At 47.4% G+C, this 14840-nt stretch overlaps 1 protein-coding gene across 4 annotated transcripts in view; it reads right to left on the bottom strand.

Annotated features, from left to right (window-relative positions):
* Positions 1-14606, bottom strand: part of atxn2l (ataxin 2-like) — a 19017-nt gene extending 4411 nt beyond the window's left edge. The window contains exons 1-20 of one of the 4 annotated variants that reach the window (XM_080834903.1): positions 14510-14606; positions 13924-14126; positions 12756-12792; positions 12322-12378; positions 11580-11651; positions 9905-10058; positions 8898-9034; positions 8181-8272; positions 7459-7719; positions 6527-6876; positions 5907-5993; positions 5631-5735; positions 3783-3866; positions 3532-3593; positions 2633-2991; positions 2318-2387; positions 1745-1882; positions 1382-1445; positions 607-785; positions 86-224 (exon numbers count right to left, since the gene is read on the bottom strand). In XM_080834903.1, the coding sequence (XP_080691029.1) occupies positions 86-224; positions 607-785; positions 1382-1445; positions 1745-1882; positions 2318-2387; positions 2633-2991; positions 3532-3593; positions 3783-3866; positions 5631-5735; positions 5907-5993; positions 6527-6876; positions 7459-7719; positions 8181-8272; positions 8898-9034; positions 9905-10058; positions 11580-11651; positions 12322-12378; positions 12756-12792; positions 13924-14045 (2569 nt within the window). In that variant the 5' untranslated portion in view covers positions 14046-14126; positions 14510-14606. The remainder of the gene's footprint in view (positions 1-85; positions 225-606; positions 786-1381; positions 1446-1744; positions 1883-2317; positions 2388-2632; positions 2992-3531; positions 3594-3782; positions 3867-5630; positions 5736-5906; positions 5994-6526; positions 6877-7458; positions 7720-8180; positions 8273-8897; positions 9035-9904; positions 10059-11579; positions 11652-12321; positions 12379-12755; positions 12793-13923; positions 14127-14509) is intronic. The other 3 variants (XM_080834905.1, XM_080834906.1, XM_080834904.1) reach the window with 3 other exon arrangements.
* Between the last annotated feature and the right edge of the window lie 234 nt (positions 14607-14840).

Here is a 14840-nt window from a genome sequence, read left to right as displayed (position 1 = left end):
AGGTGAGTCTGAGCATATTTGAGTGTGAGTGTGAGTGTGTGTGTGTGTGTGTGTGAGTGTGTGTGAGTGTGTGAGTGCGTCTCACCATAGATGCCCTGCTGCGGGCCCTGCGGCCCTTCATTCTGCCCAGGGAACTGGGGCCCTCCTGGGGGTCCGAGGGCCTGAGGGTGGCCCCCACCGGAGCCTATCATCCGGGCCCCACCCTGCAGCATGGAGTACATAGGCTACAGGAGAGGAGGGGAGAGGAGGAGAGAAGGAGAGGAGGAGAGGAGAGGAGAGAAGGGGAGAGGAGGAGAGAAAGCGAGAAGGAGAGGGGGAGAGAGGGAGAGGAGGAGAGAAGAGAAGAGGGGAGGAGAGAAGGAGAGAGGAGGAGAGGAAGGGAGAAGGAGAGGGGGAGGAGAGGAGAACATAAGGGAAGGAAGCGGGGTAAGGCAGCAGGAGAAAAAGGAGAAACCAAAAATGCAATTGGTTAGACGTGCGGCCATCCATATCCCAGACACCCATCCATCAAACTTACTACATCTAGAGCAAGCAACTATGAAGACAAACACATGTATCTATGACCCACTTTAGGTGTGTGTGTGTGTGTGTGTGTGTGTGTGTTACCTGTCCAGGGTAGGGGCTCATGGCCTGTATGACCTGCTGCTGGCCGTACTGAGGGGGGTTGTACTGCAGGTACTGCTGGGAGTAGGGGGAGGCCACCAGGGGCGCCCCTGCAGCAGAGGCAGCCTGGAGCATAGGGGGCGCTGATGAGCTGTGGTCAGACCTCTGGGCCACCACTGAACCTGCCGTGACAACACACACACACAGGGATGAAACACACTGAACCTGCTGCAACGACACACACACACACACACACACACAGCACCACTGAACCTGCCATGACAACACTCACACAGGGAAGAAACACAATTAACCTGCTGCAATAACACACACACACACACACACAGATGAAACACAGCAGCACCCCTGAACCTGCTGCAATAACACACACACACACACACAGGGGGATAAAAACACAGCGCACCACTGAACCTGCTGCAATAACACACACACACACACAGGGGGATGAAAACACACAGCACCACTGAATCTGCCGTGACAACACACACATACAGGGATGACACACACAGCACCACTGAACCTCCTGCAATAACACACACACACACACACACACACACAGATGAAACACAGAGCATCAGACTTCTACAAAGAGAAACACACAGATCACACTCAAAGTAGTGGAGAAACTAACACACACACACACACACACACACACACACACACACACACACACACACACACACACACACACACACACACACACACACAGGTAATGATACCGAAGCTAAACTGGGACATGTCTGTTATTGGGGCTGACCTTTGGCCCGTGGGTATTTGCCCTGGTTAACAGCCTGCATGGGGTACTGGTACATCTGCTGAGCCTTAAAGAGTAGGGAGAGAGGGGGGGGGGGGAGGGGGAGGAGAGGGAAAAGGAGGAGAAAAAAAAAAGAGGAAGGGAGAAAAGGAGGAGAAAAAAAAAAGAGAGTAAGGGAGAAAAGGAGGGATTGAGTAGATAAGGAAAAGGGGAGAGGAGGAGGGATGAAGAGAAAGAATAAAAACAAGTTAGTTATTATTAATACAAACAAAAATTAAGAAAACATGTGAAAAACGCCAAAAAATATATTAAATAAACACACATAAGCACACACACACACACACACACGGCGGGTCCTGTGCTCACCTGTACCGTAGGGAACTGAGAGACGTACTGCAGGTAGGGGGTGCCGTACATGGGGCCCTGGCCTCCTGGGTGCTGGAGGACCACAGACGGGCTGGGGGGGGTCGGACGCGGAGGGGTGGGGGCAGGGGTGGGCTTCGTCTGGAGAGAGAGAGAGAGAGAGAGAGAGAGAGAGAGAGAGAGAGAGAGAGAGAGAGAGAGAGAGAGAGAGAGAGAGAGAGAGAGAGAGAGAGAGAGAGAGAGAGAGAGCGAAAGAAAGGACAGAAAGAGCGAGAGAGAGAACAAGAAAAGGAGGACAGAGAGAGAGAAAGAAAGAAAGAAAGAAAGAAAGAAAGAAAGAGAGAGAGAGAGAGAGAGCGAAAGGAAGAAAGACAGAAAGAGCGAGAGAGAGAACAAGAAAAGGAGGACAGAGAGAGGAAAAGAAAGAAAGAAAGAGAGGGGAGAGTGTGATGGAGAGAAAGCAAAAAAGAAGAAAGGTCAGTTGTGTCCGTATTGCGGCTGCGTCAGACTAAAACATGACATGACAAGAATGGCTCCTGTGCTCCTGTGCCTGAGGTGAAGGCAGGGCAGGCTCACCAGGGTCATGGGAGGCTTGTTGGGGTTGAACTCTTTGGCGTTGGGGTTCAGCGTAGACCTCTTCACTTGACTGGAGGGAGAGAAAAAGGTCACACTTAAATGTCACATATACTTACTAAAAATCAAATTACCATGTTTGCGTACACACACACACACACGTAGTCATTTCTGCTTGCATACTGAAGCACACCAACCATTCCATTTCCCTCCAGACAGACAGACACACACACACACACACACACACACACACACACACACACACACACACACACACACACACGAGTGTGAACTCCTTTCACCCTCTCCTCCACTCACTCGGTCACGGCCTCCTGGCTCTCTGGCCTGCTCTCGTCGGGCCCCGGGGTCCTGGCAGGCTGCGGGGTGGCCGGGGACTGCCTGTCTGAGACGGGCAGGCTCGTGGCGGGCGTAGCAACGGCCTCCTTGTCTTTGGGGGTGTCCTCGGCGGGCGAGGTGGGGGCGGGGGGCTGGTTGGGGGGGCTCTGGCCGAGGCTGGCCTTGACGTCCGCTGCAGGGCTGGGGGGCTCGGCTGCTGAGGGGGCCTTCGCTGCGCCGGGCTGGGGGGCCTCGGTGAGGCCAGGGGGGCCCAGGGCCGCTGTGGCGGCGGCGGCTGCTGCTGCACTAGGAGAGCTGGGGCCACCCGCGCTGGGCTGGAGCTGCAGAGGTCAGGGGTCAAAGGTTAAAGGTCATCAGATGAACCATAACAGAGGAATCTGGACACTAAGCAACTATCAGAGGGGCATGGTTTTAATATTGCAAACTGATAATACCTTTTGGGGGTAAGATGTGTATCTTGCTTTTGAGAGGACATTGTGTGGGGGCTTTCATGTTAGACATGGTTGGCCATTAGTGGGGTTTATGCCTATAGCCTAGTGGGGTTCTGTTTAGCCACAAAACGACACTAGGCTTATGAAAACGTACAAAGGTGTGTGTGTGTGTGTGTGTGTCTGCTCCTCAGATGGTAGAGCAAGGTACACACTGAAGTCAATCCTCAGGGGCCGATCACACATACAGATAAAAGTGTACGCCTGTGACTACATGACTGAACGCACATTTATGAGGAGGAAGAACCCGTGGGAGAGGAGAGGAAGAGAGGAGAGGAGAGGAAGAGCGGAGAGGGGAGGAGGAGAAACAGCAGGAAGCTGCCAAGGACACAGAGAAGAGAAAAAAAAGGAAGAGGAATTAAAAGCCCTTACCCTGAACTCTTTGCCGAACTTGCGGAGCTCTTCAATTTGAGAGCGCTGTTGTGCTGAGGGAGCTGAAAGACACACAAACAAACACACACACACACACACACAGATTAATACAGGCAGTGAATGATTATTTGAATGGCAGGTAGATGATTGCAAATCACTTTGACAGCTAAAGTACTCTGCACGCACGCACGCAGGCACGCACACACGCACGCACACAACCACACACACGCACACACCACACACACACACACCTTTGCTGCTCTTGCCGTCCTCGGGACTAGCTGCGGCTTCTGCTGCTGCTCGCTCCTTTCCTGCTGCGCTCAGAATTTCATTCACTGGAAAGGAAAAACAAAAAGGACCAATCAAACGTCTTTATCTACTCAACAGCGATTCCTTTTCCGTCACCAGATCAAATTTGTGTCTTTTCCCTTCTGCATCAGCGAGGCCATCATTTCCTGCTTAACAACTACCCCTGTCCAAGACTTAGCGGCGTGCAGGCGCATTCAAAATAAACTGTCATGTTGCCCCCCGTTAGATAACTGGTTTAATTCTTTCAGTGAGTGCTAAAAGCCTACACACAGGGCTCGAAATTAACTTTTTGCCTTACCAGCCAACATGGCTGGTAGATGAAAAAATGTACCAGCCAATTATATTTTTTACCAGCCAAAATTAAACCTGCCATTTCAGACCTACTCTGACATTGTTTGATATAAACAATCTTTACCTATGATTTTAATATCACCGTCAATCACACTCTTTTTTTTTTAAAGCACATTCAAGAGTTGGCTATTAAAAATGTGCCTTCAGATGAATTCATTTAACCTCATAAGAAGCGCTGCATTAGGTCTACTAAAAAAAAAATCTAAATTAAGCTTTTAAATTACACCTATAGGATAGCTAAATATTGTCCAAATAACACTACAGCATAGATATTCAAAAGCTTATTATACTATATTCTTACTGATCTGACAAAAAACCGCATTGAAAAAACAGAGGGAAGGCAAACAGTACCTCTGCTTCACTGAAGGGGGCGTGCGAGAGCCCACCAGTCGGCGATAAGCTTGTTCAGCCATTGCTCTTCCATACGCTTATACTACCACTGTCAACGTATTTCCCCATTATTCGCAATGAGCCACCTACTGCAACATGCTCTTGGTGTAGCTGTAGCTGCTGTTGTGGCTGTTGTTTCTTCCTCCTTAGATGTTCTCTGCACCTTTGCTTGAGGTGATGCAACGGCAATGAATCATCACATTATTTTAGCTTTCGTTTAACTGCGTTAACTTGCGTGTGGTCAACAAAGTCGGTTTCAACTTTTGATTCGCCCTCAAAATATTAGAACTTTATAAGCTCAAAGTATTAGAACTTTGTATTCACTGGCAAAATATTAGAACATTGTATTCGCGTGCAAATTGTTATTGTTGTATTAAAATTCTAAGAACTTTATGTTACCCTTTCACTTCTCCCACTGTTCCTGTTGGCGTTGCAAGCTATTTTTAACCATGACGGGCGCATTAGTCGGGAGATTTGCTCCGCAATGTCACTCGCCAAGTGGCGGAGCATCGGAGACAATTTAGTCGCCAGCCCAAAAATCTACACGCCATTGGCGCTTGGCGGGTGCCAATTTCGAGCCCTGCTTACACAGTTCGGGAAATCTCCAAAGTGCCTACATATGTGTGTGTGCGCCTGTGTGTGTGTGCATGAACGTGTGTGTGCGTGTGTGTGTGTGTGTGTGTGCGTTGTCACAAGCTGCGGTTTGTCTTAATGAACTTCTGCACCTATTATGGGCTACTATGATCTGTATTTGTGTGTTTATATCCCTGTGTGTGCGTGTGTTTGAATGAACTGAGGCCAGTCTCAATGAACTTCTGCACCCATTATCCCTCTATGAACAACCATTACCCTGTGTGTCTGTACATGTGATCAAGACCAAAGAACGCAGACGTGTTTCCATATGCTTATATTAAGCCAGGGTGTGTGTGTGTGTGTGTGTGTGTGTGTGTGTGAGTGAGAAAGGAGAGGGTGAGTGAGACAGAAAGTGTGTGTGTGTGTGTGTGTGTGTGTGTGTGTGTGTAGGAGCCAAGTGAGGTGTGCACTCTCACCATCTACTGGGAAGAGAGGCGCGGGGCCAGTGGGCTTCTGCTTGGCCATGGCCAGGGACTCAGTATAAGGAGCAGAGGTGTCCTCTGACTTGGGGGAACGAGATGCTGGGGGAGAGAAAGAGGGAACCCAAGAATTAAAACACACACACACACACACACACTATAAGACCATGTACGCCTTAATAAAACCTTTCGTACACAGATCATCTCAGAACAACATATATCTGCACACGTGCACACACACACACGCTTGCATGCATGCAGTGCCATGTTTACCTGTGGAGGGGGTGTGTGTGTTGGAGGGGCGGACTGGTCGGTTGGTTTGGTGGGGTCTCTGAGACTTTGGGGAGGTTCTTGACGGGACTGGGGGTACAGGGTAAGAGAGATGAGTTATGAAGTCACACACAAGCACATACATACATACATACATACATACATACATACATACATACATACATACATACATACATACATATATACATACATACATACGGACACTAACGCACAAACACATACATGGACGTAGACGCACTCACATTACATGTCGACACTCACGCGCGCACACATGCATGCATGTACAAACATACACACACAAACACACGTGTACACACACACACTCACATACATGCGCGCACACGTGGACACGTATGCACACAAACACATATATTATTAGTCCTCAGGTAAATGCATACAGTATTCCTGGAACGATTAATAGGAACTATTTAATAGACTTGGAAGTGGTAAGCCAAGTGGTAAGTAGTCAGTTACTGACCCAAATTAGGGTCACAACGAAACCCAACCCACATCTGTTCACAAACACACACACATATACAAAGACACACACACAAGTATACAAAGACACACAACCAGACAGACACACAAATGCGCACACACACCTCCGTTGACAGGTCTCCCGGCGTCAGACAGCGCGTGTGGGTGGGAGTGTGAGTGTGGGACAGTGGGGTGGGGTGTGTGTGTGGATGGGGGGCTGCTGGGCGTGTAACCCCCCCTGCCTGAGAGTGGGCTGGCGCGCTCTGAGGCCGTGCTGGGTGGCTGGGAGGTCGCCGGGGGCAACGGTGGGCGTGGAGACGAGCTGGGGGGGGTGGAACGGCTGGGGTGATAGCCGCCTCGGCCTCCTCGTTCGGAACGCTCGCCTCCTCTCTCTCCTCCTCTCTCGCCCCTCAGGCCTCCGCCGGAACCGCCCATCTCACGGGCACGCAGGGGCAGAGGAATGTACTTGCCCTCTCTGTAGGGGCAATGAGGAGAACACATCAGTTCGAGAGACAGACAGACAGCCGTAAGCAGACAGACAGCCGTCAGCTGACTCTCCTCTAACATATACATGCTTTGGATTCCTAACCACAAGGCACTATGTGTTTAAGTAACAAATCACTAGCTGATTATTTAACACTCATAGGCAAAGGCAAAGTGAAAATACTTGTGCACTTTAACAAATGCATTGCCCTTTTCTTATCCGACGTGCACAGACTGGACTTCGGATACTGGACTACCTTGTACGAAATTAATACATTTCTGGCACCGAAAGTGTTCTATGACTAGAGTATCGTAACGTTGTTAATTATCGGCTGGCGTGTGTTATCGGCTAATGTTCGTGCTGCATGTTAATCCATTATTTAACTGAAGTTATAGAGTGTCAATCCATTTTTAAACTTAAGCATTTGAATTGTTTAACAGAATGGCCGATATTTGACACTGTTCAATAACTGCTATATCCACGCTAAACGACCAATCACATTCTCAAACAATCTAACCTGGTGAACAGTGCTCGTGACCCCTGACCCCGTGACCCCTTGACCTGTGACCTCACCTGCTCCCCCCACTGGGGCTGTCCCTGCCCCGCTCCCTGTCCCTCTCGCGGTCGCGGGGGCTCTCCCTGCCACGCTCCCGCTCGGCTCCCCCACCGTCCCGCACCACGGCGCTGTACTTGTCCTCCTCCGTCTTGCCGTCGTCGTTCTCCAGCGACACCCGGTGGCGGTACTGGGGGCTGGACTCGATCTCGCTGGCCAGCCGCGCCGCACGCGCCTCACGCTGACGGTAGTTATCAGAGTTCCCCCGCTCCAAGGGAACACTGAGGAGAGGAGAGGAAGGGTGGAAAGAGAGAGAGAGAGAGAGAGAGCGAGAGAGAGAGAGAAAGAGGAAGAGAGAGAAAGAGGGAGAGAGAGAGAGAGAGAAACAGAATAGGGAGAGGGTAAGTGTGAGAGTGAAAATGATTGAGAGAGAGAGAGGGAGAGCGGGAGAGAGGGAGGAAGAGGAAGAGAGAGAGAGAGAGAGAGAGAAACAGAATAGGGAGAGGGTAAGTGTGAGAGTGAAAATGATTGAGGGAGAGTGAGTGAGAGATGAAGGGAGGCCATGAGAGAGGGGTGAGAGAGAGAGAGAGAGAGAGGGAGAGAGAGAGACAGAGAGAGAGGGAGAGGGAGTCATTGAGAACACAAAAGAGTTTGAGGATCTGAGACACAGGGTCCATCAGGATAGATCAGAAAACGAGTGGTAGAGTATTTTCAATCGATTGCAGTGAGAATGTAAACTTACGTGTACATAGACAAACTGGAGTCATATGTGGACTTGACTCCGTAGTTCTCTTCGTTGAAGCGGAACATCTCGTTGGCATCCCAGCCATTGGACTGCAGGGGAAAAAAACGAAAGAAATGAGAACCATGCCGCCTTTCAAAAACCCAAGAGGAGAAGTAGGCATGAGGAGGTTTCACTAGTGTGATGCTCCCCCTGGTGGCCAAACTAATGTTACTACATCCATCTGTGCACAGCACACAGTGGCAGCAAACGAAGGTCAATCGCTGCTTTCAGAACCTGAGCTCACAAACCACTCGTTTGGTTAGAATTCAGTGTGTGACTGTACCCGTGTCCACTGTTCTGTGAGAATGTGTGTGTATGTATGTATGTATGTATGTATGTATGTATGTATGTATGTGTGTGTGACTGTACTGGGTCTTCCTTCACTGTTTTAGTTTCTATGTTGTAACCACCACTTATATTTGTGTAGTGAAAGTATGCGTGTGTGAGAATTATGTTAGAATATGGGCATACTCAAGTACGAGTGTGTGTGTGTTTGTTACTGTACTGGTCTCCACTGTTCTGTTAGAATATGTGTGTACTCAGGTGTGTGTGTGTGTGTGTGTGAGAGAGTGTCTCTGCTGTTCTGTGAGAATATCTACGTACTCAAGTACTAGTATGTGTATATGTGTATATGTGTGCGAGTGTCTCCACAGTTCTGTGAGTGCGCATCCACACATTTACTCCGGTAACGGCATCGGTCTCCAGGTCGTAGCTCTCTCCATTGCTGTCTCCTCCCTCCCACCGCTGCAGGACCTTCTCCTTGTGCTCGCCATTCACCCGGCCGGAGCTGATGGCTGTGTCTGTGAACGTGTCTATATGAGAGAGAGGGAGATAGAGAGATAGAGGGAGAAGGAGGGAGGGGGGGGAGAAAGAGAGACAAGAGAGAGAAAGAGAAAGAAGGGAGGGGGAGCGAGAGAGAGAGAGAAAGAGAAAGAGAGAGAAGGAGGGAGGGGGGGGGGAGAGAGACAGACAGACAGAGGGAGTTTTATCAAGGGACTATGATAATTTCATACTGCTCCTGGCTCTACATTAAAAGATTGAACCAGTTAACCCAGCTGTCCAGATCAATCACATTAGTTGACCTGGGGATTTCTCTGTATTTTCTCTCTTACTTGATTGATTGATCAGATCAGAACTGACTGAATATGCAGTCCCTTGTTAAATGATTGGGCTGGGCATGACATTACTTAGTATACTTAATTTAAATGATTGGTTTTGGCGCGACACTAGTTAGTAAACTTACTGTAAACAAATGATTTTTTTTTTTTTTTTAAACATGAATTGCGTTGAGAAACCATTTACCATTATGACCGATATCTTCCCACATATGGTGATGCTGTTAACACAAATATGACACCTTAACCCCTGTCTACAGAAAGAATGTCAGTGTTTCCCCTAGGTTTACAGCTTAGGGGGGGGGGGAGGGGGACGGCGGCAGGGGCGCGGCGCGGCGCGGCGGCGGACACAAACACTTAAATTAATTATGATGTTCATGTGTTTCTTTGAATGACAGCAGTCAATAAGTATAATTTTACATGTTTTATGGTAAAGGTAACCTTAAATGACTTATTTTGTGATCTGGCACGTTGGGGGGGCGGGCCGCCACCCTAATATCATTGTAGGGGAAACACTGAATGTGACAACTTCCTTGGCTCGCTTTGGCCCAAGGGGGCTTGCCATACCTCTTGTGGCATAGTTGAGGTCCACGTCCTTGCAGGTCATGGTGACAAGGTCGTTGGGGCTGAAGATCATGGTGTCTGTGATCTCCTCCCTCCTGGGGAGCAGCGTGGAGCTGTCGTCCTCGCGCCGGTGCACGGCGTCAACCGCCAGCTCACACTGCAGGAACCGATTGGAGGTGGAGAGAGAGAGAGAAGAGTGAGAGAGAGAGAGAGAGAGAGAGAGAGAGAGAGAGAGAGAGAGAGAGAGAGAGAGAGAGAGAGAGAGAGAGAAGGGGAGGGACAGAGAGTGGGATAAGGGGAGGGAGAGAGAGAGAGAGAGAGAGAAGGAGAAGTGGATTGTGGGAGACAGAGAGAGAGAAGGAGAGGTGGATTGTGGGAGACAGAGAGAGAGAGAGAGGAAGTAGAAAAAAAAAAGACAGAAAGAAAGACAAAGGAAATAAACCAGTTAGACAGGAAGGCTGCAGTATACACACAAATGATCACTTTAGGTCCTGGGCTCTGGTCAGAGAGGTTCCTAACTGAGGAGATCTTAAGTGGCAGTCATGATAAGAGCTGGTTGAATATGGAAAGGTGCCACAATGCTTCCTTTCTTATCTCCTTTAGCATTGGGTATACTGGACCATCCTGTCTTATCTCCTTTAGCATTGGGTATACTGGACCATCCTGTCTTCTCTCCTTTAGCATTGAGTTTACTGGACCATCATTTCTTATCTCCTTTAGCATTGGGTCCACAGGATCCTCCTTTATGAAGGGAAAGGAGATTATGCCTTCCCAGAATTCCCTGCAGCAGCAGAAACATTTAAAGACCCAGGTCAATCATATCTGGGGCTGCATAATTACATTGCCTAGGGGTCAGTGCAGTAGGATTCTCCCAGCACCAACGGGTTGTCTCCTAAGTCCTTATGAACTCTCCTTCACATCTGTCCTTGAACTTGTGACATGGGTCAAGGTTAAAGTGGTTAGAAGAGGACAAGACTGTCCGACCACAGCCATGGTCTTAGTGTCATGATCCGATCTAGAGTTTGCCTCTATCTGGGATTGCTCCTGCCACTGTCCACTCTAGATCTCTTCTCACTGTGTGAACAAGCTGAACGAAGGTCCAATCCCGGCCACTCAGCAGAACACAGTAAATTAAAGTGGTAATACTATCCCGTTGAGTGTAGGGTATTCATTCATACTTCCTACACATTCTTTAGAAGGAAGAAAGTAAATTATAGTCGTGTTACTGAACTAATGAGCTAGGGGTTTTCATACATACTTCCATCCATACTATAGTCGTGTAACTGTACTAGTTGGTTAAGGGTAGTTCCACGTTGACTTCCTACATGTTCAGTAGAACACAGTGATGATAGTGGAGGAGCCATTGACTACAACAAGTTCAATGATTGTGGAAGAGCCGTTGATTAAGATATATGAAGTGATAGTGGAGGAACCATTGATTACATATGAAGTGATAGTGGAGGAACCATTGCTTAGATATGAAGTGATCGTAGAAGAACCATTGATTAGGATATATGAAGTGATCATAGAGGAACCATTGATTACATATGAAGTGATCGTAAAGGAACCATTGATTACATATGAAGTGATAGTGGAGGAACCATTGATTAAGACATATGAAGTGATCGTGGAGGAGCCATTGATCAGGATATATGAAGTGATCGTAGAGGAACCATACCCGTGAGCTGAGTGTCTTGAAGATGCCTTCATACGCTGTGCCGCTCTTCACTCGCACGTCACAAGTGGAGCCCTACAGGAGAACAGAGACATTAGGATCCGGCTCTTATACACCAGAAACAAGACGCACCGGGGCCACGCGCGTCTATACCGCTAAAGCACCGCAACATCGGTGGCCTCTGAAATGGACTTGGGACTGGATACAAATTTGACCAAGGTCTGTTCCAGACGCAGTACGGCTGAGAACCTAATGAACTTAAAATGGAAAAAATTGTTGGACAACCGATAGTTTGCTATAATACCTTTTTATTTGCACTTGTATTAATTGATCTATAGGCCTATATATATTGTTATTGTTTTTTTTTTTTACAAAGACATAACTGGGTAGAATTATGGTGTTTTCGCCATCAGAGGATTTCAAATTACACAGAACAACGCATGTAAAACTCCTTGATGATGTCACACCATTCTCAGAAACTGTCTTATGTTCACGGTCTAAACTTAAAAGAAAATATGTGTGCAAAGTCTATAAATCCCACAGTTTCCCACAGGTGTTATTTCCTTGGTTATTTGCAGTGATGTGTGGTAGCCACCGCGACACTTTGAACTCTTTCAATATGAGTGAAGTTTCCATCCATCTACCGAATGGTGTTGCCAAGGACGTCTACGTGTGTGTGTGTGTGTGTGTGTGTGAGACAGAGAGATGAGCAGGATGACTCAGAGAGATACGCAGAGTTACTCACCACTACGGCAGTCAGGAAGTGAAGCATTCTGGCATTGTTATATACTCCCTCAAACACCTGTGGACACACAGCACAGTTTAATAGCTTACACTCTCAGCACACATAACCACATCATAAGAGTGCAGTCTGTGCTTTTAAAACACCACTGAAAATGGTGTTTGCATTTATTTGGGTGGCTTTTTATCTCCAGTGTCACATCTTCTGTAGAGATACAGTCTGTCGAAAGCTGATAGGTTTGAACCACCAGTTTCAATGTACAAGATTTCAACTTTTGCTCTTAAAAAAGTTAATAAATTGCACGACTAAGATTATTTAGTGAGCGCCCACATTTTGTAACAGTGGGTTGATGGTTTATTTCACAGTGAAGAGATTGCATGATCAATGGAATACAACATTCATACAATCGAATCAATGATTTAATCAAAGCCACTCACTGGAGGAGACTGGAAAGGTGGTTTCACCGACCGACTCCTAAACAGGAAAGACAGGTTAAGATTAATACCGTTTATCTCCAACAGCCATCATCATAAGACACGGAAAAACTGGAAACCCCGTAAGTTTATTAGAGTAGAGTCATCCTACAGTTAAGCCTGATTACGAACGCGTTCAACGACAATACAAAACAGCTATGTAGATAGCTGTATAGTTAAACATATCCAGACATACATCGGAATAAATAAAATTGTATTGTATGCAGTTATATAATGTGGCTAGATCTTATTAAATGTAAGGCGTGGTTTCGCTTTACTTAAGAGCTTCCATCCTAAAGACGGCCTTCCGGGCAATAGAAGTCAAGACAGCGGCTCATGCTAACTGATTATGTCTAACACACCCTTTGACAAGTGTACACGGCAGCCCAGAACGCGTTAGCTAGAGACGGCTTATTTTATTAATGACCAGCTATCGCATGCTAGCCACGAAGTGGTTGTTCCATGTTCAAGAACTTGCTTACAGCTGGTGCAAACCACATTAGCCGTGCTAGCTTGAAGGCTAACATTTGTTGTCTATCAACACATTACAGTACAAAGGCTCATTGAGTCATGTGAACGGTGCCTTGTTCTACAGCAAAAAACAGAAGCGCAAGACCGCATGCAATAACAGCCAGAGATAATCAATTTTCAAGTGTCTAATAAGGCTACATGCAGTTACTTTTGTACCTACATGATCGACATAAACAAAGTCATGGATAATTGCCAGACTAATTTCCCAGCTTTGTTGACGAACGCTCATAGCTGATAGCTAGCAAGCAAGCTAGCTGGCCCAGAAAAACACTAATTTGTAGTAAACGCCCTCCTCTAAAGGAAGGAGAGTGGTTACTCCGACTGTCAATCACTTCCTGCCTGGTACAGATTCGTCCAAAGACGCATTATGGGATTCGCATAAAAAGTTTGATGATTTGCCGCAGTTCACCTTGATCCTGACTGCTTGCATCTGATTGGCTAAGCTGCCCAGTCAATCAAACACCGCAAAGTTTTACTCGATAATCGAGTAAATCCTCTTTAAAATAACGCCTACTCCACATCGGAGGTTTTGACCGGTAGGCCCCACCGACCAAACAGCATCCCCGCCCTTTCCTAGGCACACATAGCCGCAACCGCTTACCTCCCGACCGTTGTTCTGTTGCTAGCGTTGATCCCAGTTGCTGCGGAAGACATAGTGCTTGACCCGGAGGTCCCATTTGACGTTTTTCGCCCACTTGAGCTGGGCTGCTGTGGTTTCAACATGGCAGAGTTGAATATCTCCACAAGCCAAGTCAGAGACCCGAATTCTTCCAGCCGAGGGTTGCTTGCCGACACACTTGACAACTGTATAAACGGAAACCATAACCGACTTAGCAAAGGCCCTCAACCACATTGATAGCTAGCAATCTAGCTTGCGATAGTCCGAACTGTATCCATAAGTGCACACCATAGCTTTGTCAGATAGCAACATTCACAAATATTAATACATTTACCGATTCATTTTCCGATTAGAAACTAAATAGCGTACTAACGAGCTTGTGGGACACCTTGTTGCGTAGGGCAACAAACGTTAGCTAATGAGATATGCTACGTTAGCCAAGTAGCCTACTAGCATAGCAGGCTGTGATATTAGCAAGGATTCTAGCTACACTTGTCATAGATCACAATGGACTTCTTGGTGATTCTTTATGAGCCCAATGCGTTTTTAAAAGTAGTTTTATACTTACTGCGTTTGTGTCAGTGGCAAATAATACTAGGTTATTATCTTCTGGTTTTGGGTTGAAACCCCGCGGTCGGTCACACCACCTCCTCGGTAGGCTTCGCTCGATCCGCGCGGGATTGAGAGTACAAGCGGTTCCTATGGAGGGTCAGGAGGGGGCGTTTACGGGACGCTTGCGCTACCTAAAGGTTGGGCATAAAAGCGCACTTACTTTCCAACAAATACACAGTAGGCAAATAACTAACTGAATGACTGCTAATGACGTGTATTTGCTGATGTAGTTCAATGAGCTGAATGTAGTAATTGGCTGTAAGATTGATTTACTTAATATTACAGAG

Source organism: Sprattus sprattus, assembly GCF_963457725.1.
Source record: "Sprattus sprattus genome assembly, chromosome: 3".
NCBI lineage: Eukaryota > Metazoa > Chordata > Actinopteri > Clupeiformes > Clupeidae > Sprattus > Sprattus sprattus.
This window is presented reverse-complemented; position numbering and strand designations above follow the sequence as displayed.